Raw genomic sequence first — 23,712 nt, forward strand, 5'->3', positions numbered from 1 at the left:
CCCTCCACCTTGACGTCCTCCAATCCGGAAGCGCAACCGGGTGAGCGCGCGTTTCCGCCGCGAAAGGGCAGTGGGGGGGGGGCGCGGGGCTTGGAGATGCCGGGCGCCTCTCCGGGTCCCTCGGCGTCGCGGCCCCCGGAGTCGCGCGGAGACATGAGTGACACCGGAGGCGACCGCACGCGCCTCAGGCGCTACCCTAGGCTTCCGGTGTGGGTGGTGGAGGATCACCAGGAGGTGAGCGGGCAGCAGAAGCCCCCCCCCCCCAAGCCCTGACAGGAGGGATTCGAACCCGCGGCAGCCTGCAGAGACCAGCCTCTGACGCTGGCTGCCACCTGTCTCCTGACTACTGTTTGTGCTGTTGGATGAGAGGGTTGGACAAGAACCTGAACCCTCAGCTGTGAAGTGGGGACCATAATCGTAGATCCTATTAGAGGGCTGTTACTGAGGACATTAAGTCATCGGCGTTGGTTAACGTTTTATGGCACTGCTGTTGTAGCGTGGGTACCTTATGCAGACTTCTGGTAGACGGCCAGCAAGAGGTCCGTGGGTCTAGGAGCTTTGTTTACAGAACCCATGGAGGGTCTCTGGACATAAAACAAGATGGGTCAAGAGTGAAGCTCAGTGGTACAGTGTTTGCCACAGACCTTGGGTTCAACCCCTCCCTCCAGAAAAAAAACGTGGGGGAAGGGGACTTACTGATGGAAAAAGATGAAGGCGGTAAAGAAAGTTGATTTCTGAGACAGGGTCAACTTTGGGTTGGTCAGTGCTTTCAAAGTTAGGAGGAAACCTGGGCATACAGCGTATAAGAGGAGAACATGAGTCATCCAGCCTAGCTCCATCCTAAAAGGACAGAAAATGCCCTAAAAACTAGAGTACTTGGAACACTGATAATGCTAGAGTGAGTGGTTCTGAGCAGTTGGGTGATAAAGACGGAGATTTTCATCAGCACCACCTAGAGTAAAGAAATTTTGTATTTTTCCACTTTTTATCAACTTGATGCGCTTCAAGTTTGTGCAGTGATTGATTGATTGATTTTGAGTCCGCAACTTGACAGTGTGCAATTCTCAATGTGTATGTGTCTCTGTTACAGGTTCTGCCCTTCATATACCGGGCCATAGGTTCGAAGCATCTTCCTGCTAGTAATATCAGCTTTTTACATTTTGACTCACATCCAGACCTCCTTATTCCTGTGAACATGCCAGCAGACACTGTGTTTGATAAGGAAGCACTCTTTGGGTAACATGCCTTTTTTTTTTTTATCATTTTATGTATTTGAAACATAACATGTAGCAGATGATAAACAATAGACTTTTGCTACACTCGTGTGTTTGGGGTTTTTTATTTGTTTGTTTGCCTTTTTATTTCGGCTTTGTTCTTTGTTTGTTTGTTTGTTTTGGTTTTTAGTTTTGTTTTGTTTTTCAAGACAGGGTTTCACTGTGTAGCTTTGGAGCCTGTCCTGGAACTCGCTCTGTTGACCAGGCTGGCCTCGAACTCACAGAGATCCGCCTGGCTCTGCCTCTGCTGGGATTAAAGACATGCAGTCACGACTGCCCGTCACCTTTTTTATTTTGTTTAAGAACAAGTTTTTGACAAACTGAAAGAGCCAAAAGAGGGACGAGGCATGGTGGCTGATACCTGTGATCCCAGCCCGTCGAGCACTGAGGCAGGAGAATTACCGTGGGAGGACAGCCAGCGCTACATTGAATCCTCTTTATGGTTAAGTGTCAGCTGTCAACTTGGCAGAATCTAGAATTATCGGAGAAGTGGGCACCAGGGCTTGCCTGTGGGGGGTTGTCTTGATTGGATTACTAGAGGGGGGTAGACCCACCCACTGTGAGTAGTGCCCTTCCTGGCTGGGGTCCTGGTCTGTATAAATGGAGAGAGGGAAGTGAACAGCATTTCCCTGGTCCCTGGTCCCTGGTTCCTGCCTCAGGTTCCTGATTATGGATGTGACGTGTTCAGCTGCTTCAAAGTGTTGCTGCCTTGACCTCCTTGCCAAAACCTGCTTTTGTCAAAGTATTTTATCATAGCGACAGGAAAAGAAACTAAGACGCTGGTGGGGGGGGGGGGGTGTAAATTTAGGTTTCCTGGCACTGTATCCATATCCAACTACTTGTGCCTGCCTTTGTGACATGAAAGCGATCATGGATGTTCTGCAAACAAATGGCAAGAGGTTGTTCCAATAAAACTTTACAAAAAAATTATAAAAAATATCTAAGCCAGTATTTGATGGCCTCTAATTTAGAATTTGGAATGCTAGAAGAGACTTGTGAAGTAATCTGAATATGTTCTCCTCCTTCTCCCCTTTTAAAGCCTGGTAGTGGGGTCCAGAAAATAGGACTTTTCTGAAAACAGTCCCATAATCATGCAGTGCTACATCTTCAGTTTGCCTGTCCTCTCTATGATTGTGTCCTTCCTACTTCGCAGTGACTTTATTTTCAGGTCACAAATCCTGTTGATTTTCAGTTTTATAAAATCGTAGAGATGGGGCTGGAGAGATGGCTCGGCAGGTAAGAGCACTTACGCTTGCAGAGTACCCGAGTGTGGTTTCCAGCACCTGCACTGAGTGGCTCACAACCACTTTGTGACTGCTCTGAAGGACCCGGCACCACCTTCTGGCCTCTGCAGGCACCTGCACTCCTGTGCACATTCTGTACACACACGTAATTAAAAGTAAAAGAAATCTTAAAAAGTAGAGTCAGAGGAATAGAAGTAAAGTTGATAATTCACATTCCATCCTTCAGTAAGGATTCTATATCTTCAAATAATAACTCCCTGAAATCCTGTCATCATCTCATGTATAAAGCATATTATGTTCAGTCTACTATAGACCTTCTAGTTGACTTTTTCCAAAACTCCAAATCAAGGCACTAATTCCTAAAACAATGTGGTAGTTCCACCATTCCCTCACTGTCTTTCATAGTTTAGAAATTGAAAGAAAGTGCTAAGCATGTAGTCAGACCACACATTAGTTATAACAGTTCTTAAACTTTTTAGTATCCTGTTTCTTTTTTCTAGTTTTGTGGGTTGTTGTTGTTGTTGTTGTTGTTGTTGTTGTTTTGAGATTGGGTTTCATGTCGACCAAGCTGACTTTCAGCTTGTTTTATAGCCAAGGCCAGCCTTGAACCCCGATCCTCTTGTCTCTACCTCTTCAATGCAGGGACTGCATGTACATGCCACCATGCCCAAGTTTCTGCATTCCTTTATACTCTTAAAAAATTAAGCCTTGAAAACAATGTGAATTATAGTAGTGTGTATTTATGTTACAACTAAAAATAAAATTTTCAGATATTCATTGTAAAATATTACATCATTATGTCTGCATATAAAAATACATTTATAAAACTATCAATGGAATTATTTAAATATTTTTAAGATCTAATTTTTGCCCCTGTAAATGACACCTGGATTCTCTATCTGCTTCTTCATTCAGTCTGTTGCTGTGTGTTGTTTTGGTTGAAGTATGTCATGAAAATTCATGTTCTCATAGATGTGATTGGAAAATGGAATAGTATTTCTATCACTTAATCAGATAAGTAGTGTTGTGATGTTCTTTGATCCTCCACCAAAACTCCACAAGCTTTTGAAAGCTTAGCTAGAATGCAAAATCCAACAATCCAGCCTTGTGTCTGAATAATCTCAGTTAATTGACCTTTCAAAGAAGAAATTAACTCAAGTCACAACTCAGCCCCAGGTGTTTCTCCTCGAAGCCACCATTGTGCTTCACATCTAAAGCATAAGGAGTTCTGCTGTTTTCCTTTTTTTGCAACACAGAATTATTTTAAAATATCTAGTTGGGAGCAAGAATTAATAAAACCATGACCATTCTTCAGCAAAACTAGCTTTTGGACAGGGTAATTGCTAGTAATGTTATAATGACTGCTAATGGACCTTGCGTGGCACTTAAGTTACCAATCCACTGTCATGTTGTGTATCATCATGCTGTGCACCATCATGCTTGTGCAAATGTTTGTTCAGTAAAAGGTAGTAGTATTTCCGTGAAAACCGTTTAACCTAATAGTCTCAGGAACCTTATCTGGGGCCGTACTTGAGACCTGTTGTCTTCAAATGTTGGGGAAAAATCATTCATTAATAATTGTAATGTTTCTGTTTTTTTTTCCCAGAGAATTAAGTATTGAAAATTGGATAATGCCTGCAGTTTATGCTGGCCATTTTTCTCATATAATATGGCTTCATCCCACATGGGCTCAGCAAATCACAGAGGGCAAACACCACTTCTTAGTAGGCAAAGACATTTCTACCACCACAATCAGGTAATTTCTTCATTTTTGGTAAGTGTGAAAGGACTGAATTATACTTTGAATTCTTGTAATAACTTCCTAAATGCCTCCGTACAGAGTCACATTAAGCCCCAGCTCCCCCAAAGAGTTCTTGAATCACCAGAAACAGATTTTTAATCCTCTTAATCTCTTTCATGTACTCTTTATATCTCTTAGTAGCGAAACTGTTTTGTTTTATGACATTTTGTGGAATTTAGATTCATCTTTAATTCTCTTGATCTCTTTCATGTAATCTTTATATCTATTACTAGCGAAATTGTTTTGTGTTATGACATTTTCTGGAACTTAGATTCTGTTGCTGGCTAACTCTATCAAGTCTTATAGATTTATATAACCAATGGTGCCTTTTTTTCCCTGATCCTTCTGATATAAATATAGTGTGTTGAGTTGAACTTTTAGAAATGAGCCAGGCAAGGTGAGTGGCACATATCTATAATCACAGCCCTTGAGAGGCTGAGGTAAAAGGAAGCTTAAAGTTTGAAGTCAGCCTGAACTGTGGAATGAGACCCTGTTTCAAAATGCGAAAATAAGGACTGGAGGTATAGCTCGGTAGCAGAGCACTTGCCCAACGTGCCTACAGCCCTGAGTTCAATTCCCAGCACTGAAAAAACATAAAACTTACCTGAGAGTTGTGGCACATACCTATAATCCCAGCCCTCTGGAGGTAGAGGCAGAAAAGTCTAGGGTTCAAGGTCATCCTCAGTCACATAGTGAGTTTGAGGCCAGCTGAGGCTACATGAGACCCTGTCTCAAGCAAACAAATAAATCACTGTTTTTGTTTTTATTTTTAATAAATCGGTGTCTGGGTAAGTAGATTTTAGGTTTTAAATTTATTGTTGTGATTTTTGGTATTTAATCTAAGTTGAATTACTATGCCCTCTGATTTGAGCAATATGTACATCAGGTTTTTTTGTATGTGCTACTTAACCAATATCCTCTGTGTTGTCTTGCAACAGTGTCTGTCTTTGGAAGTAGCAGTCTGGTTCTAAATTCTCCTGGAATAGGAAGAACGTTTTAATCAATGTACACATAGCTTTCTAGGCCCTCAGTGACAATGAAAACTGTGCCCTGTAATTCTGTTTCCGTTTTGATGACAGTGTTACCTTTGGTGTTATATGTTTTTGTCATTTATATGAGTGACGTCATCTTGATTTATGAAAATTGTACTTACTATGTAATTTTTAAAAAGTAATTAGACCTCAACATATAGCAAATATTGTACATAATATTGATTTGTATAAACAAGTGAGCTCAGTGTGTTGAGTGGACCTAATAGAAGCTGTAAAAACAACTGATTTTTGTTGTTACTCAGCAGACTCACAACAGCCCTTCTTTGACCTCCCAAATGCGGGGGTTAAAGGTGTGAACCATTGTGCCAGCTTGATATGGATATGTATGTGTGAGAGAGTTTTTCTGTTTTGTATTTTGAGATATTCTCACTTTATGTTGACTTGGATAGCCTAACTCTCTAGAGACCAGGCTGGCCTTGAACTCACAGAGATGTGTCTTCCTAGTACTGGGATTAAAGGGGTGCACCACCACACCAGGCATGGTTTTGGTTTTCTGAGACAGGGTCTTACTCTGACACAGAACATCACAGATATTTTTGGAAACTCAAAATTTAATAACAGCTTGGGGAATATTGTGCTTCCCTCATGATTTAGTTAGTCTAACAAGTAAACATGTTTGAACAGTCTATTGCATGTAGGCATGTATCTGAGTTTATTTATTTGCAGGAATAGAAGCAAAGTAAAATTTGCTTAAGAAGAATATGAGGCTTTGGAGAGAGATGAGTTGATAAGGTTCTTACAGTATAAGCATGAGGACCTGTGTTTAATCTCAGAGCCTGCATGAAAAGGCTGGGCATGGTAGCACATACTTCTCATGCCAGTCCTGAGGAGGCAGAGCCAGGCAGATCTGTATGGCTCATAGGCCAGCCAACATAGACTACTAGTGAGCTCCAGACCGACCAGCAAAAGCCTCAAGGGATGCCACCCAGGTTGAGTAGCTTCCACATATACACACTGGCATGCATACCACACACAGACTATAAATTCAGGTTAGGGTTACAGTCTTGGTCTTCATCAGGACATTACAGTTTTTAACAAGCTTGCACTTTTACTTTTATGTCAATGATCTGCTTTGAAAACTATCTTCTTTTTAATTTATAGCTGTAGGGACTAAGAGTGGAGCCTCATTTGGTAGGGTGTGTGGTTAGTGTGCTTGACCCCAGACTCAATCCCCAGCACATATACCTGGTATGTTGGCACATGCCCATAATGCCAGCACTCGGGAGGAGGAGACAGGAGAATCAGTAGTTTAGGGACAGTCTAGGCTGTGTGAGACCCTGTCTCAGGTCAATTTAAAGCTATATAAAGTATGACAATTGTGGGATAAACTGTATTATTTTCATTTAGTAGAGTATGCCTCTGAAACATGTATTTGAATTTAATGTTCTAAGTACTCAACAAGACATAGTCAAAAAGCTGTGTGCATGCTGTTTTTGTTGTTGTTTTTTTTCCATTAACAAGAGTTTTATCAAGGCAAAGAGAAAGGGATAGATGTGATCAGGCCTGTGGAAGGACATGTACGAGAGAGAGCTATAAATAATTTTTTTTTGTTTTTTGTTTCCTTTTTGATTTTTCAAGACAGGGTTTTTCTGTGTAGCTTTGGAGCCTGTCCTGGAACTCACTCTGTAGACCAGGCTGACCTCAAAATCACAGAGATCTGCCTGCCTCTGCCTCCCGAGTGCTGGGATTAAAGGCGTGTTCCATCACCACCTGGCTACATGCTGAATTTTTAGAATCAGAAATCTTACCTACATATTCCTATTGTCCCAGATTCTTGGAAGCAAGGTAACTTGAGCCCTAGAATTGGATGCCACAATGAGCACCTTAGTCACACTCTGTCTCTTTATAAAGAAAAGGAAAAACTAAAATGTCAGGGCTTCAGAGATGGCTCAGCAGTAAGAGCACTTAGAGCTTTATCCAATGACTGGAGTTGGATCTCAGCACCCACATCAAGACCCTCTCAAACACCTGTGTCTCCAGCTCCCTGGGAGCCAGTGCCCCCTTCTGACCTCCATGGGCACCTGCACACTTACGTACACATACACACACACACACACACACACACACACACACACACACACAGAAAAGTTGGTGGGGGAGACTCAATAAAATAAATCTTTAAAACAGAAATCTAGAGCTCATAAACTGAATTTTATATGTGGATCTTTTGAAATTGCTTTTCATGTTAAAAAAAATACTGTGATTATATACTTTAACTAAAGCTATGAAATAGAACTGTATTTAGAGAAAATATTTCTTATAATTTTTTTCTTAGAGTTTTTTATTTACATTTTTGAAGATTTGTGTGTGTGTGTGTGTGTGTGTGTGTGTGTGTGTGTGTGTGTGTGTCTCCATTTGCCAAAGCATGCTAGAAAGGGGTTGGATACCTTGGAGCTAGGGTTGCAGGCCATTGTAAGCTGTCTCTTATAGGTGATAAGAAATGAACTCTCGTCCCCTAGAAGGGCAGCAAGTGCTCTTAACCTACCCGCTCTCCACTCTCTCTCCAGTCCATTCTTTGTTTTCTTATTTGATTAACAATTTCTTTTAGAAAAACCTAGTTCCTCTCTCTCTCTCTCTCTCTCTCTCTCTCTCTCTCTTTCTCCCCCCCCCCCCCCCCCCCCCCCCCGTGCGTGCGTGCGTGCGTGCGTGCGTGCGTGTGTATGTGTGTAGACCAGGTCCTACTTTGTAGTCCAGGCTGGCCTCATCCTTGCACCAGCCTTGCTTTACCTTCCCAAGCTCTGAAATTACAGACATGAGTCACCACACCTGGCTCCTTCTATCTTCATGTTCCACGATCTCTGGAGTCCTCATGGGCCAATGTGACTTCCCACCTTCATGCTCTGCTCCACACCTATCACAGTCACTGACCAGAACTTATGAGGTGGCCACAGCTAGCTGCAGGGTGGACTACAAAACAATGCGTAGTCTTTACTTTGGGCAGTGGTGTGCCGGCTCAGAATGTGGAGAAGCTGTTTCTACTGAAGACAAAGTGCAAGCGTTAAAGTCCCTAGTTTTTGTCAGACGTGTCTTTCTTCTGCAGTGTCGTAGTGTAACGCTGGCTAATGTGCTCTTTCCTTACAATAGTTTTCCCTTTGATCCAGGGTTACCAGTACCGACTATTACTTCCTAAGTGACGGTCTGTTTGTACCTGAAGACCAGCTGGAGAACCAGAAACCCTTACAGTTGGACGTGGTCGTGGTAGAACCTCACAGACTCTGTAACCATCAAGAGGACAGTGACTCCGTGTCTTCTGCCAAGAAGCCTAAGCTGGCACTGGGCGGTCGAGAGAGCGCGGCCGCCGCTAACGGGGACCCCTGCTCAGAAGGACCACAAGGGGATACAGTGACCCCACCGAGTGACCGTGCTTGCCCGGAGCCATCAGGCCCCTGTTCCTCTGGAGGCCAGCAGTGCCAGAGCACAGCCAGCACTGGAGAGATCCTGGAAGTGCTGAAGAATGGAGATGCATTTGTTCTAGACATTGACTTGGATTTTTTTTCTGTCAAAAATCCCTTCAAAGAAATGTTCACGCAGGTAAATGTGGTAGTTTGGAAGCATAGACCCTGAGAATTGCACGGCATTTCTCTGGATGACAGAGAATAACCTTTCCACAAACATCCAGATGAGAATTATCTTCGGTTTAAAGGCCATGTTTCCTGCCACATAGTCTTCTGTTCTTTTCCAGTCTTTTAAAATTACATACAAACTTATCATTCCTAATTAAAAATTCCAAAATCTAAAACACTCAAAAACCCAAAACTTCCTACACACCATGAAGAAGTGCACCCCTAAAGTCCCCAGATTTTCCAAAATTTGGAAAACTCCTGGAACTTGATAGAACTTGTGCTTCCAAGCATCTCAGATAAAGATATCCAAACTACATTGTACTTTCTAATTTACTAGCGATATTTTTATTGGTCATCACATGAATGTATTAACTTCGAGAGGGTGGCGGAGGCTCATGCCACTTCGCACATGTGGAAGTCAGGACAACTTTCCAGAGTCAGTTTCAAGATCATCAGGGTTGGTGGCAGGCACCTATACCCTCTGAGCCGTTTCACTGGCCTAGCTCTATTTTAAAATAAACAAAGATAACAGGGCAAAGCGTAATGGCACATGCTTGTAATACCAGCACTTGGAAAGAAGATATAGGGATCATGAGTTCAAATCCAGCCTGGGCTACATGAAACCTTGTCTCGGAAAGCTTACTAACTGTGCCATCCTGGGAAAGGTACTTGCAATGAAGCAGTCATCCCCAGCCTGCTAAGGGTGAACCTCAGCAGTAGAGCACTAGCTTGCTCAGGGTTGTGGGTTCAATCCTCAGTGCTGCAGAGTAGGTACTTAAATAATGAGTAAGCCCCAGCTCATAGTGTTGTCATGGTCGGTGAAACACTATACATTTTAACTCTTACCTAGCACTGGGCCCCATGCAGCCACTTAGAAATGGAGCTGTCCAGTTATGTTTTTAAGAAGGAGTTTACTCGTTTTACCTCACTTACAAAATCTAGATATGTTAGACATCTTTCCCTTAACTCAGGTTCTGGGTCTGCCACTCTGCAGGCCAGCATTGCTTCCGTACTCCAAAGGTCTCTGTTGCTAGAGAAGTAGCTGCATGGTACCCATGGGGAATCTTCCGTCATCGCCATGGAAGACGTGTATGCCTCCCATGAACAGCTAACATCTGTTTAGATCTTGGGATGTGTCCATTCACATAATGGTATGTGCTTATATTAGAAAGACTTTGGGGGCTGGAGAGATGTCTCAGTGGTTAAGAGCACTGACTGTTCTTCCAGAGGTCCTGAGTTCAATTCCCAGCAACCACATGGTGGCTCACAACCACCTGTAATTAGATCTGGTGCCCTCTACTGGCCTGCAAGAACACATGCAGGCAGAGCACTGTATACATAATAAATAAATAAATCGGCCGGCGCACATCTTTAATCCCAGCACTCGGGAGGCAGAGGCAGGCAGATCTCTGAGTTCGAGGCCAGCCTGGTCTACAGAGGGAGTTCCAGGAAAGTTGCAAAGCTACACAGAGAAACCCTGTCTCAAAAAACAAAAAAATAAAATAAAGTAAATAAATAAATAAATAAATCTTAAAAAAGAAAAAGAAAAATACTTTGATGATCTATTAGCCTATTAGCTAATTTTTATACTATATTCTGCCCAGCTAGATAAACGTGTCCTGAAAAATTAGATCTGTTTTAGAAATTTAAAGTATACAGTGTGCCTGATTCTCCCAGACAAACGTTTGGATATTGTTAGAAATAGGCATATTGTTGGAAACTCCTAACCTTGGGGTTTTTGTTTTGTCTTACAGGATGAGTACAAAATTCTACAGGAGCTTTACCAGTTTAAAAAGCCCAATAGTAACCTTACTGAGGTAAGCCTGCACTTTACCTACCACTAAGTACTTGCTTTCATTATTAGGATGATTATTTTAAGAGTTTGTGTAGCTCTAGCCTGCCTCAAATTCAGCCTCCTTAGTGCGGGGATTGTAAGTGTAAGCCACCTTGCCTAGCTCTAAGAATATCTTGTAGCTTATTTAAATGTTCTCAGCTATCCAGATTCTTCTTCGTGTGCATATAGATATTCACACGTACATGTGTATTCTTTCGGGGAATGCTTCGGTTAGTACAGAGAAAATATTTTTAGCTAACTGAACTGGTATTTTCATCATAATAGTCTTTTACTTGTTTTTTAAAGGAATAACCGTAACCTCAGTTTTTTCATGTTTTTGAAGGAAGATTTGGTAGATATTGTTGATACTCGGACTCGTCAACTGGAAGATTTAGAAGCAATTTTTGCTGATTTATGTGACGGTGATGGTGAAGAAACTGTACAGAGATGGGCCTCAAACCCCGGGTAAGACCCCTGACCGCTTTCTTTTCCAAATCATGAGCTGTCCATTCTAGACACATTTCAAAGTTTGTTTGACAAGTTGCTCCTTAAATTCGAATCAAGGGCTAGGGAGACGGCTTACTCAGTAAAGTGCTTGCCACATCGCCATGAGCCCCGAGTTCAGATCCTGCACATCTATTTAAAGAGCTAGACTTGGTTGTAATAGGGAGACAGAGACAAGAGTATCCCTGTAGCTCACTGGCCAGCCAGCCTAGCTGAATTGATGGGCATTAGAGTCAGTGAAGATCCTATCTCAAAAAATAACTAAGAAGACACCCGGTACTGACCACTGCCTTTGTCGAGTATTATTTATGCACTCTCTGTAAAAGGGTTTAGAGATAGAGAAGCTGCATATTGAGTTACAAGCTAACTTGGGCTTTGTGAAATAGTTACTTTTCTAAAATAACAGTAAGAATAGTAATAATAATAAATTTAGTTAAAAAGATAGCCAGGCGAGTGGTATACACCTTTAATCCCAGCCCTCAGTAGGTAGAGGCAAGAGGATCTTGAGTTCCAGGCCAGCCAGAGCTACATAGTGAGACCCTGTTTCAAATTAATGTAAAGAAGATGGTATTGAACAACTCTGTCTTTCATTTCTTAACCATCCATCATTTGAAGCATGTATCCATGGTAGAGCTCTATTTTTTAATCATTATTATTTTCTGTATACTGCTGTGGGTTGGACCCTGAGCCTTGTACATGCTTGCTAGGCAAGCACTGAACTATGTGCTCCTGTCTTAGTCAGGGTTACTGTTGCTGTGATGAAACACCATGACCAAAGCAGCTTGTGGGGGAAAGGGTTTCTTCAGCTTATGCTTCTACAACACAGTTCATCATCAAAGGAAGTCAGGACAGGAACTCAAGCAGGGCAGGAGCCTGGAGGCAGGGGCTGATGCAGAGGCCAGGGAAGGGTGTGGCTTACTGGCTTGCTCCTCATGGCTTTCTCACTCTACTTTCTTATAGAATCCAGAACCACCAGCCCAAGGATGGAACCACCCACAATGGGCTAGGTCCTTCCTCACTGATCACTGATTAAGAAAATTCTCTACAGGCTTGCCTACAGCCTGATCTTATGGAGGCATTTTCTCTATTGAGGTTCCTTCCTCTGAGATGACTTTAGCTTGTGTCAAGTTAACATAAAACTGTCTAGCACAACTCCTAACCCCAATCCATGATTTAAACAAACAACAAAAAAAAAAAATCTAGTATGCCATTTGTTGCCAATGCTAGTCAAGGTTGTTGTGGTGTTTAATGACTGGGGTGGCTTTTTTCCAGAATGGAATCACTAATTCCACTTGTACAGAGTTTGAAAAAACGGATGGAAGTACCAGACTATGAAATGGTAAATATTTTATATCATTGTAAAATTGATGCTTTATACAGGTAATTTTCTGGGTGAAATTTTTCTTAAATTGGCTCATTTTGTTTATATTACTTATTTAAAAATTAAAGAGTGATAAAATACATACTTTTCACAAAAGATTTTTAAAAAATATTTTCCAGAGGACTGGAGAGATGGCTCAGTGGTCAAGAGCACTGACTGCTTTTCCAGAGGACCTGGGTTCAATTCCCAGCACTCGCATGGCAGCTCACAACTGTCTGTGACTCCAGTTCCAGGGGACCCAACACCCATGTCAAAACACCAATGCACATAAAATAAAAATGAATAAAATTAAATGTATTTTTTCCCAGGAGAAAGATTTTTTTTTTTTTTTTTTTTTTTTTTTTTTGGTTTTTCCGAGACAGGGTTTCTCTGTGTAGCTTTGCGCCTTTCCTGGGACTCACTTGGTAGCCCAGGCTGGCCTCAAACTCACAGAGATCCACCTGGCTCTGCCTCCTGAGTGCTGGGATTAAAGGTGTGCGCCACCACTGCCCAGATTCTTATTTTATTTATCTAAGAAGCCAAGGTACTCTGAATCTTTTACTATTTTTACTATGATTTGAGACAGGGTCTCACGAAGCCCCCTGGCCTATAACTCGGGATCCTCTGGCTTCCACTCACAGTTCTGGTGTTTCAGGCGTGCACCACCAGACCCAACTGTTACTACTTCGTTTTTTCTGGGCTTGTTGATAGTCCAGTCTCACCCCACCATCCATAATTTAGTCTGTGGTTTCTAATTTCATCATCTACTTATTGATGTTTTTTCTATTTTCAAACAAGGTTTCACTGCGTATCCCTGGCCAACCTGGAACTTGCTGAGTAGACCAGGCTGGCCTCAAACTCCCTGTGAATAAATGCTGGGAATAAAGGGGTATGCCACCACGCCTGGCCATTAGTTCTTAGGCTCTTTTTTTTTTTTTTTTTTTCTTTCTCTGAAAATTTACCTGATCATAAAAACCAAAAGAGAAAAAAAGAAAAAAACTGTGTCTGGTGCATTTTAAATGTTAGTTCTTTGCCACTTGTCAGTAGTGACCTGAGTAGTGAGGCAAAGACCTGTGATCTTAATTTCTAACTCCTAGCACCTTAGAGTCCTTGAAGCAGATATTTTCCTTTTTGACCCAATATTTGAGAAGACGTAAAGCTTTAAAAGTTCAAGTGAAGCCAGGAAAGGCTTCACTATAGTCCACACACTCTGGGAGTGGAGACTACAGTAGCAGGTTCTGGGCTAGCCTGGACTACATGCTTCCTTCAAAGCCAGTCTGGCTACATAGCAATGCAGTTCAGGTGCATTCCTCAGAGTGTTAAGATGCCACAGCTGAGACTCCAAGTCCTCTGCCTCTGAGTCTGCTGCTTCTGTGTCATTAATAAGAGGTGGTTTTGGTTTTCTTTGGTTGTGGAATGCTGTCATGCCACTTTATTGGAGCTGGTGTTTACTAACGTAATCTTCACTTATGAAAAATAAATAAATAAATAAATAAATAAATAAATAAATAAATAAATAAATAGCAGCATGGTTAATGCTTGCTCTAAGCCAAGGCTTACTCTTCTCTGAAAATGGCATTTGTTAAAAATAGCACATGTTGGGGCTGGAGAGATGACTCAGTGGTTAACAGCACAGGCTGCTCTTTCAGAGGACCCAGGTTCAGTTGCCAGCACCCACATGACCACTCACAACCATCTGCAACTCCCATTCCAGGGGATCTGATGTCCTCTGGCCTCTGCAGGTACTGCCCACATGTGGTGCACATACATGCATGCAGGTAAAACACCTTTACACATAACCTAAAAAAGAAAAAGGATGGTAGGTGCATGATACCCAGGGCTTGAAAACGTTGATGCAGTCAAATGCCTGAAGCATTCCTTGATTTCTCTCTCTCCCTCCCTCTCTCTCTCTCATCACAATGCACATGTAGCGGTCAGACTGTAGAACTGGTTCTCCTCCTGCTTTTACATGGGTTCTTGAGATTGAACTGAGGTCCAGGCTTTTCGTGGCAAGTGCTTCCGTCGGCTGAGCCCACTGTCTCCGTCAGCCTTTGTTTTGGAGACGAGGTCTCACTGAATGTGAAGCTCCTCGTTCAGCTCGGCTCACTGACCAGTGAGCTTTCAGGCTCTACCTGACTCCTCCCTGCCCACTCTCCCAAGAGTCTTCTAAAGTCACTGAAGTCTTCCAGTGCCATTTAGAGTCGTTGTGAGCAGTGGGTCTGGAGCCCGTGTTGTGCACGCTAGGCATACACTCTACCGTCGAGACGCATACCCGGCTCACGGTGTCATTTTTTCCTCATCTTCAGGTTCACCAGGCTGGGCTAACCTGCGATTATTCCGAACTCCCTCATCACATCAGCACAGAAGAAGAAATTGAGTGTCTTATTCAGTCTGTGTATTCTTTACTGAAAAGTCTTCCAAAGCCTACTCTTGTGACAATTGCAAGGTAAGTGTGATTGGCTGAATGACAGCCCGTCACAGACGTCCGTGTCCTACTCTCTGGAACCTCTGCACAGCAGTAGGGACTCTGCAGTGTGAAGAATGCAAGGGTTTTGAAAGGAGTTCTCCTCAGTGTTGTCACAGGACTCCTCCTCAGAGGGGGTCTGAACTACTGACTCAGGAGAGGAGGTTTGGAAGGTGTCGTACTACCAGCTTGGAAGATGGAGAGTAGGTCTCCTGTTCTCAACAAGGAATGCAGGCAGCATCTAGATGCTAGTAAAGGTGAGAGAACAGAACTCTCCTAAAGCTGTGGGTTGTAAAACTCCACCCCTGCCCCACACGTACACACAGAAGAGATCACTAAGCAGGTGAGAGCATTTGCAGCTCTATCGGAGGATCTGAGTTCTGTTCTCAGCACCCAACATCAGGTCACTCACAACCACAACTCCAATTCTAGGGTATCCAATGCCCTATTCTAGACTCTGTGGACGCCCATACACATGGGCACATACTCACACATAAAAGTAAATTTTAAGGAAAAGAATTCCCTTACCCTGAAACAACACTTTGTCACCTGCATGGGGCTGGTGAGCTTTAAAAAGCATGTCGGGCATGATCTGGGGAGATGGCATGCCATGCAAGTATGAGGGCCTGAGTTCAGCCATGGTAGCATATGCTTGGCACACACACTTGAGAGGCAAAGGCGGGAAAGTTACAGGGAGCCTGAGACCAGCCTGGTCTACATAACCAGTTCAAGACCATCCAGGTCTGCATTGCAACATGCTGTCTCAAAACAAAACTACAGAAAGTTGGTAATTGTACCTGTCCTACAGAATAGCTATTTAAAAATAATGATAAAGAACAGTTCTTGTAAAGCACCTAAAGTAGGTAAACATCTACTAGCTCTCAGTCACCCGCATGTCTCTTCACTGACAGTAGCACACGCAGGCTGTTCCTCCACACAGAATGACTTTATCATGCTCACGTAGCCTTCCTCTTTTTCTCTTGGTTCCAGGTCAAGTCTGGATGACTACTGTCCTCCTGAACAAGTTGACACCATTCAGGAAAAGGTCCTCAGTGTGCTGCACTCACTCTATGGGACCCTGGACACTCACCTGGTGTATTCAGAAGAGTCTCCGTCATGTTGAGACACACAGAGCACTAGGTGCCTATGCATTTTGTTACAGTCACAGGGCCTTTGTTTGTGAGTCTTCCAGAGTACACTTTTATATTTTGGCTTTTCGAGACAGGGTTTCTTTGAGTAGCCTTGGCTGTCATGGAACTAGTTCTGTAGACCTGGCTAGCCTCAAACTCACAGAGATCCTCCTGCCTCTGCCTCCCAAGTGCTGGGATTAAAGGCATGTGCCACCACCACCCAGCCAGAGTACACCTTTTATGTTAACTTTCAGTTGAAATCAGTCAGATATTCTGAATCTCAAGCAAATACCAGTTGTTGAAAATGGCAATTGGGGTAGAGGTAAGGGATGTCTGTTTGATTTTGGTTTTATTGTTTTTACATCAAATCTGTTAACCTCAGTTGATGGGGACTATTGGCTATCTTTCTTGTTTTCCATATTGTCTTTGATATTGTGAGAGATTTTTTTCTTTTCCTCAAACAGAACTTTGGATTATATGAGATTTATTTATTTATTCATTCATCTGATGTTTATTTAGCATGTCACTGTACCAGACACTGCCCTCCTGTGGGAGACACATGAGAAGCAAATAATGGACTGTGAACAGTTTCAGGAAAAAAGAGAGAACCACAAATGTGTCTTGGGCATGCAGTTAGTTCTCAGGTATCCTGGCCTTGTAGGAAAGTAACATTCTCAAAAGTGATGCAAAAACATCCTTGCCAGTTCATGAAAGTGTTACAGCAAAGCTGCCTGTCTAAGGATGTTGGAATTGTGCCCACGTTTGACTAAGTGTTCTCTAGCATTGATTTTTGTGTAAGAGGTCTGCTTGAGTAAACCTGACCAAACAGAATTTCCCTTTTTATTGTTGCTTGTAGGTTTTTTGTTTTGTTCTTGTTTTTTTGGTTGGTTGGTTTTTTGAGGCAGAGTTTCTCTGTGTAGCCTTGGCTGTCCTGGAACTCACTCAGTAGACTAGGCTAGCCTCTAATTCAGAGAACTACCTGCCTCTATCTCCTGAGGCATGCACCACCGCTGCCTGGCTGCCTGTAGTTTTGGGTGATTGGAAAGGCTTTGGGAGTTACTGCCTTCAGGTGGTCATTGTGGGCTTTAGTTAGCATTTCGTCACTAAGTGTCACTCTATTGGCAATTGGGGTCAAGGGGCTATAAAGTTGCTAAGTAGTTAAGAGCACTTGCTGCTCTTGCAGAGGACTACAATTCAGTTCCCAGCACCCATATGGCAGCTCACAACCTCTTGTGACCCCAGACCTAGAAGCTAACACTCTCTTATGGCACCACACACATGGGTACATACCCACACATACACACATGAATAAAAATAAATCTTCTAAAAATCAAGGTCAACCATTTTTTCTGATAAACCAACTATTTAAGCAGAAAGTAGGAAAGTTACATCTTTGTGACCTGACATAACTACCTAGGGACATAGCAGCCTTCCACCAGCCTCCTCCTAATGTGACTGAACACAGTGGGTCCTCCCTTAGTGATTGTAAGGACAAGACTAGTGATAAAAGTGAAGAACCGTTTATCGTTTGAACAGTGAGGAGAGCACTGGGGATTGTCCCTGATAGTGTCTCTCCCCAAATAAAGAGAGGGGAATTGTATTGGGGAGACTCGTGCAAGTTTTTCCTGGAAAGACCCATCACTGCATATAGAAGAGAATGTTTTTCTGCTGTATGCATTTGGAGATCATGCTTTACATATTTAAAAAGTTTGCCCTTAGCGACCCAGAAGAGTGGCTAGGCTGTTTGGGCTGTACTAAATTTGTGGGGAGGGGAAATGTGCTTTAAGGGATGTAGCATCATCATCATCATCATATCCACCCCCCCACCCTCCCACCCCACCCCAGCCCCCCCGCAGACACCAGAGACACCAGTGTCTAACTCTGAGTTCCCACCTCGCCAACCACGAATGAGACACTCTTGATCACGGAAGTTATTTTTTCGGTTTGCCTTTTTTCCACACTTTGCTTCACTTTTGTTCTGTAGTTACTTTTAACTGCTTAATTTCTTCTCCTTTAAAAGGTAAGATGGTGTGTAAAGAAAAAAGCTCAACCTCCGTCATTCCTGCTCAGCATAGCAGTTTTTCATTTATGCAGATCAGTTTCAGCCCTCATCAGCACGTGTTCCTCTAGAGTGTGTAGACAGAATCAGAGTTACTTGGATGCAGCTAGTACTCCAGGACACATGACCATTGTCATTCGGAACATGGAAGCATATTCGGTTTTTATAGTAGCCATATTGTCTTTTGGTGGATTCTCTTGACACTATGAAAGCTTGTTTGTATTGTGTAAGCAGAGCTAACTGATTTAGCCTTCCATTTTGATACATTATGTACCCAAAAGGTTTATGTTCATACAAATTTAGAATTGTAAAATTGTGCTAGTTGTTTTTAAATTTTGAAAACTTTCTGTTAGAGTTCTGTAAATAGGCATTACTTTAATGAATAAATTATTCTGTGTGCTAAATGAAATTAAATGATATGTTTGGAAGTTTTAAGGCTTTTATGTTAAGCTGTAGCACTAATTATTCTTGAGTCAATCTGTTGACTTCATTGGTTTTTAGCTATGTTTTGTTTTGAATTTTTGTTGTTGTTGGGAAGGTTGTTATTATTTATTATGATTCCAACAAACACTGATGTAATTCGTCATTTTTAACCTGGGTTGGATAAAAGTGGTGGTACACACCTGTAATCTCAATACCCAAGCTAATGCAGGACGATTCCTGTGAGTTCAAAGCCAGCCTAGGCTACATAGACTTATCTCAAAAAGAGAACAAAACAATCCATTTCCTTTATAGAAATGCTGGTGTTTGAGGTGTTCCCCTAGCAGGCCTGCAGCCCTGTGTTCTATCCTACTTGTAGACTAAAGCCCAGTTAGTAAAGTATGAATCTGCACAATCCAGACAGGAAGATATTTAACATCCTTCATTTGTGTTCCAAATGCCAGGAGGGAATATATACACAAATAGCCATCTCTCCAGCCCCTGAATCCTGAGTTTTGAAGCAATATTGAATCCTCACAGAACTTCTACTGATTCTCAATACTAGAGCTCTTTATTCAAAAAAGGCGGTATTTTCCCATAAGGAAAGAAGTTACTAATAGTTATCCATAATTTAAAACTTTTCTATTATAATCAGTGTAAGCGTCTATTGACTGATATTTAAAAAAATTATTACTTCAGTGTTTTATATGTATTTATGTTTTGCCTGTATGTATGGGGACCAGAAGAGTGTGTTGAATACCCTGGAACTGAAGTAACAGGCAGTTGTGAGCCTCCATGTAGGTTCTGGGAATCAAACTCAGGTCTTGTGTAAGAGTAACCAGTGCTCTTAACTACCGAGCCATCTTTTCAACACCCTAATATTTTAATTTCTATTAAAAAAATTTTTTCAGGGTTGGGGATTTAGCTCAGTGGTAGAGCACTTGCCTAGCAAGCACAAGGCCCTGGGTTCGGTCCTCAGCTCCGAGAAAAAAAAAATTTTTTTTTCATACAATGTAGTTTGTATATAACTTCTCCCAGATCTTCTCTCCCTACCCACTCCGTGTTCTTTCTCTCAGAGGAAAAAAAAAAAAAAAACCATGGAGTCCATTTTGTGTAGGCTAACTGCTCCTGGAATGAGACTTGCCCTAGAGTGGTTGACATACCCAGTTACACACCACTGGAGAAAATATCAGTTGTAAATAGTTTCTTGGTTACAAGTAGGACTTTGTGTCCACTTCTCAGTACTGGGATTTTGTCTGATTTTAACCTTTGCAGGTCTTGTGCATGGTGTCACAGCCTCTGTAATTCATATATGTATCAGTCCTCTTATTTCTGGAAGATGCTATTGCCTTGGAGTCATCCACCACCTCTGGCTCTTACAATCTTTCCACCTCTTCTTCCACATAGATCTCTAAATCTTGGGAGGGATTTGATGAAGACATTCCATTTAGGACTGAGTGCTCCAAAGTCTTTAACTCTCTGCACATTGCCCAGTTGTGGGTTTCTGTGTTAATCACCATCTACTGCAAGAAGCAGCTTCTCTGATGAGGGTTGAGCGATGCTCTGATCTATGGGTGTAGGAATGTGTCATTAGGAGTCATTTTCTTGCTGTGTTCCTGTAGGAGAACAACAGTAGTAGGTTTCCTCCTAGGCCTGTGACCCGTTTAACCCCAGGTATGTTGCCCTTTCAGCAGCGTCAGATATGTCTTCCAGCTCATGGAGTGAGTCTTAAATCCAGTCAAAAGTGGTTGCCTAGCCGGGCGGTGGTGGCGCACGCCTTTAATCCCAGCACTCGGGAGGCAGAGCCAGGTGGATCTCTGTGAGTTCAAGGCCAGCCTGGACTACCAAGTGAGTTCCAGGAAAGGCACAAAGCTACACAGAGAAACCCTGTCTCGAAAAACCAAAAAAAAAAAAAAAAAAAAAAGTGGTTGCTTACTCCCATAACATCTGCGCCACTATTACATCAGTATATCTTGCAAGCCGGCCTTTGTTGTAGCTTGCAGCGTTTGTAGCTGGTTGATGCTGATGATGACTTTTCTCCTCCAGCATGCAAAGTACCTTCTAGCACTATGAACACTAGTCATTGGGGATGAAGCTTCTAGTTAGGCACCAGCCTGACTTCTCAGTGTTTGATGACGTAAGAAGTTGTGTCTTCAGCAACAGGGCCTTACCATTCAGTTCTGGACAGTAGCCGATAGCCTTGGCAATAGCCTGTGATGTTTAGGGAAATGTCTATGTAACTCAGCCCGCTAACATTTTTACCTTACACTTAGGTAGTCATAGATGGTTGGGGTGGTTTGTGAGCTGTCCTCTTACGAATAAGACCTGATGAGAACTGTGTTCCAAATGCTGGGTAAGCATCACCTACAAATATGCACAGCTTGGATTGTTGCCTACAATTTTACAATCTAACATTTGACGTGATTTCCCAAGAACTGTGTGTATGAATTTAGAGTCCTAAAAATATCCTGCTTTGGGCAAGCTTTGCTGACGATTGAAGGATTGACGTCTCCCCCACTTGTGGTTATTTCTTCCACTTTGAAGTACAGCTGGTCTTGCTCTTCCCCTCTACTCCTTCCCGGGCCAAAAAGTGAACGAAGGAGATCAGGATCCTTTCTTATGGAAGGATTTGTTCTGCTCTCCCCATCCACTGTTGCTAGTTTTTGAAGGTAGACCACAGGAAAGTGGTGCACAGTGGGACCGCTGGATGACCAAGTCAACCTTGAGGAGGCTGTTGTTCAGAGATGGAATCCTGCGCCTTGCTAGTCGTTGTATTGGTGATGGTGCTACAGTTATTTAGAAAATCAGGAGAGAAAGGTGATGTCTTTGGGGCTTCTTCAAATCCCAATATAACATCTGCTTATAACATAGTTTATTAAAATTTTTCTGCTTTATAAAATTGCTTGGAAAGTTTATAAATTCAGCAGCCTTTTGAAATTCTGATAAAAAAGGAGGAGATTATCTAAATTAGGTCTTTTTAGTTGCTACATGGCATAGAGCTTTTTAAGCTCTTCCTGGTTTATTCTGCTTTTGAGTATTAATAGACTAGTAATTTGACTTTTTTCTGGCATCATGCTGAGACAGGCAATGTGGCGCCTTAGGAAGATTCCCAGATAAATAGCATGTAGTCATAAAATGTCAGCATATAGGATGTTATAACCCAAAGCAAGGTACCCACCAATTAAACTTCATTGCAGCCTACCCAAATAGAATTTTACAAGCCTATTAAATAACATAAATGAAAATATGACTATAGAAAGATACATTATACTAATATAAAAAATTCAGGTAGCCACACATCGGCACATGTCTGTAACCCCAACAGCTGAAAAGTAGAGGCAGACAAAACACCATGTTTTTAAGGTTAGCCTGGTCTTTATATAACCGACAGCCAGAACTACATAACAAGACTCTATCAAAACTAAAAAGGTAACTGATACGGAGGGTCAAAGACAAAAGTTGCAAACCACTGGGGCTCTATTCACGGCTTCAGTTCTGGCCTTCTGTTTCAGGGATCTCAGGCAGGTGTCTGCTTCCCTGCTGAGGAGGTCAGCGGCCTCCTCTACACAGCCCACACCAGTTCCCCACTACAAGTGGCCAGAAAGGAGTTCAAGACCAGTGTTGCCTCCCAGACAGCCACCAGTTTTGCTAGATCAGAGGCTAATAATTGGGAATGGTGGTTGCCTTGCCAGAAACCCTTTTTTCAAGTAGCAGTTCCCCTGTGCCATTCTGTGTTTGTGCTATCCAAGCCTGACAACTTGAGTTCAATCCTGAGAAAAAGAGAACAATACCACAAGTATCACCATATCTGTTTCTAACTTCTACTACTGAGCCGTAGTAACAAATGCAGTATAGTACTGGCACAAAGCAACACATAGATCGGTGGACTAGGACAGAGGATCCAGATATAGACCAACACAGCTACAGCCACCCAATTTTTGACAGATACCAGAAATATGAAGACAAGACATCTTCTTCAACAAATGGTGCTGGCAAAACTGGTTATCCACATGTAGAATGAAACTAGATTACCTTGCCAAAAAAAAAAAAAATCAGCTCCAAATGGATCAAAGGTCTTAACAGAATACATGAAACTATTAGAAGATTAACTATAGAAATACTTCAAGATATTGACATAGGCAAGGGCTTAGTGAATGGTCTCCAGTCAGCCAGGAACTAATGCTAAACAATTGACAAATGGCGTTTCATGAAACCAGAAAGCTAAACAGCAAAAGAAACAGCTGAGTGTAGAGTTGTCTTACAGAATGGGAGGGCAGCTGTGCTAGCTATATGTCTAAGAGGATTTATAGCTAGAATATACAAGGACTCAAAAAACTAACAAGAAACCCAATAACCCAATCAATAAATGGGGTCATGAACAAATGGTCTTTGAAAGATAAGTTCAAATGGCCAATTAACGCATGAAAAACATGTTCAATGTCACCAGACATCAGAAAATGAAAGTTACACTACACTTTTTTTTAATTCTCTAGTAAGGTATAAATCACAAAATATCGTGTTCTCAGTTCAAGGGCATGAATGCAGAAAACCACAGAATGTTACAGCTGAAAGAAATCTTAGAAATTATCGCTTCAACTCCCTTTTTTCAGATGAAGAAATTGAGATCCAAGATTAGGATTTGCTCAAGGTCATAGTCACTCAATAACAAGTCAAAGGTCAAATGTCATTCTGACACTAACACCAGGGTCTCCAGAAACCCTCTCCAGAGTTCTATTGTGTTGTTTGGCCTGTTTAAAAGAAATTTCCCAGCCATGCATGGTGGCACATGCCTTTAATCCCAGTACTTGAGAGGCAGAAGCTGGTAGCTCTCTGAGTTCAAGACCAGTCTGGTCTACAGAGCAAGTTCTAGGACAGTCAAGCCCTACACAGAGAAACCTTGTCTTGGAAAAAAAGAAGGAAGGAAGGAAGGGAGGGAGGGAGGGAGGGAGGGAGGGAGAGAGAGAGAGAGAGAGAGAGAGAGAGAGAAAGGAAGGAAGGAAGGAAGGA

The 23,712-nt window shown here is 42.3% G+C and overlaps 1 protein-coding gene across 4 annotated transcripts; it reads left to right on the plus strand.

Annotated features, from left to right (window-relative positions):
* Positions 1–63: 63 nt before the first annotated feature.
* C11H5orf22 (chromosome 11 C5orf22 homolog) lies at positions 64–18,734 on the plus strand. Of its 4 annotated transcripts, none has more exons than XM_059276486.1 (10): positions 64–234; positions 1,091–1,236; positions 4,125–4,274; positions 8,473–8,902; positions 10,689–10,751; positions 11,112–11,233; positions 12,545–12,611; positions 14,939–15,078; positions 16,087–16,236; positions 18,247–18,734. In XM_059276486.1, the coding sequence occupies exons 1-9, from the start codon at positions 97–99 to the stop codon at positions 16,217–16,219; spliced, it is 1,389 nt and encodes a 462-aa protein (XP_059132469.1). In that variant the 5' UTR covers positions 64–96; the 3' UTR covers positions 16,220–16,236; positions 18,247–18,734. The 4 variants fall into 4 exon arrangements, with proteins under 4 accessions (XP_059132469.1, XP_059132472.1, XP_059132470.1 ...); XM_059276487.1 differs by lacking the exon at positions 64–234 and adding an exon at positions 286–539; XM_059276488.1 differs by lacking the exon at positions 64–234 and adding an exon at positions 286–497.
* Positions 18,735–23,712: the final 4,978 nt, after the last annotated feature.

Source organism: Peromyscus eremicus, chromosome 11 (assembly GCF_949786415.1).
Source record: "Peromyscus eremicus chromosome 11, PerEre_H2_v1, whole genome shotgun sequence".
Classification (NCBI taxonomy): Eukaryota; Metazoa; Chordata; class Mammalia; order Rodentia; family Cricetidae; genus Peromyscus; species Peromyscus eremicus.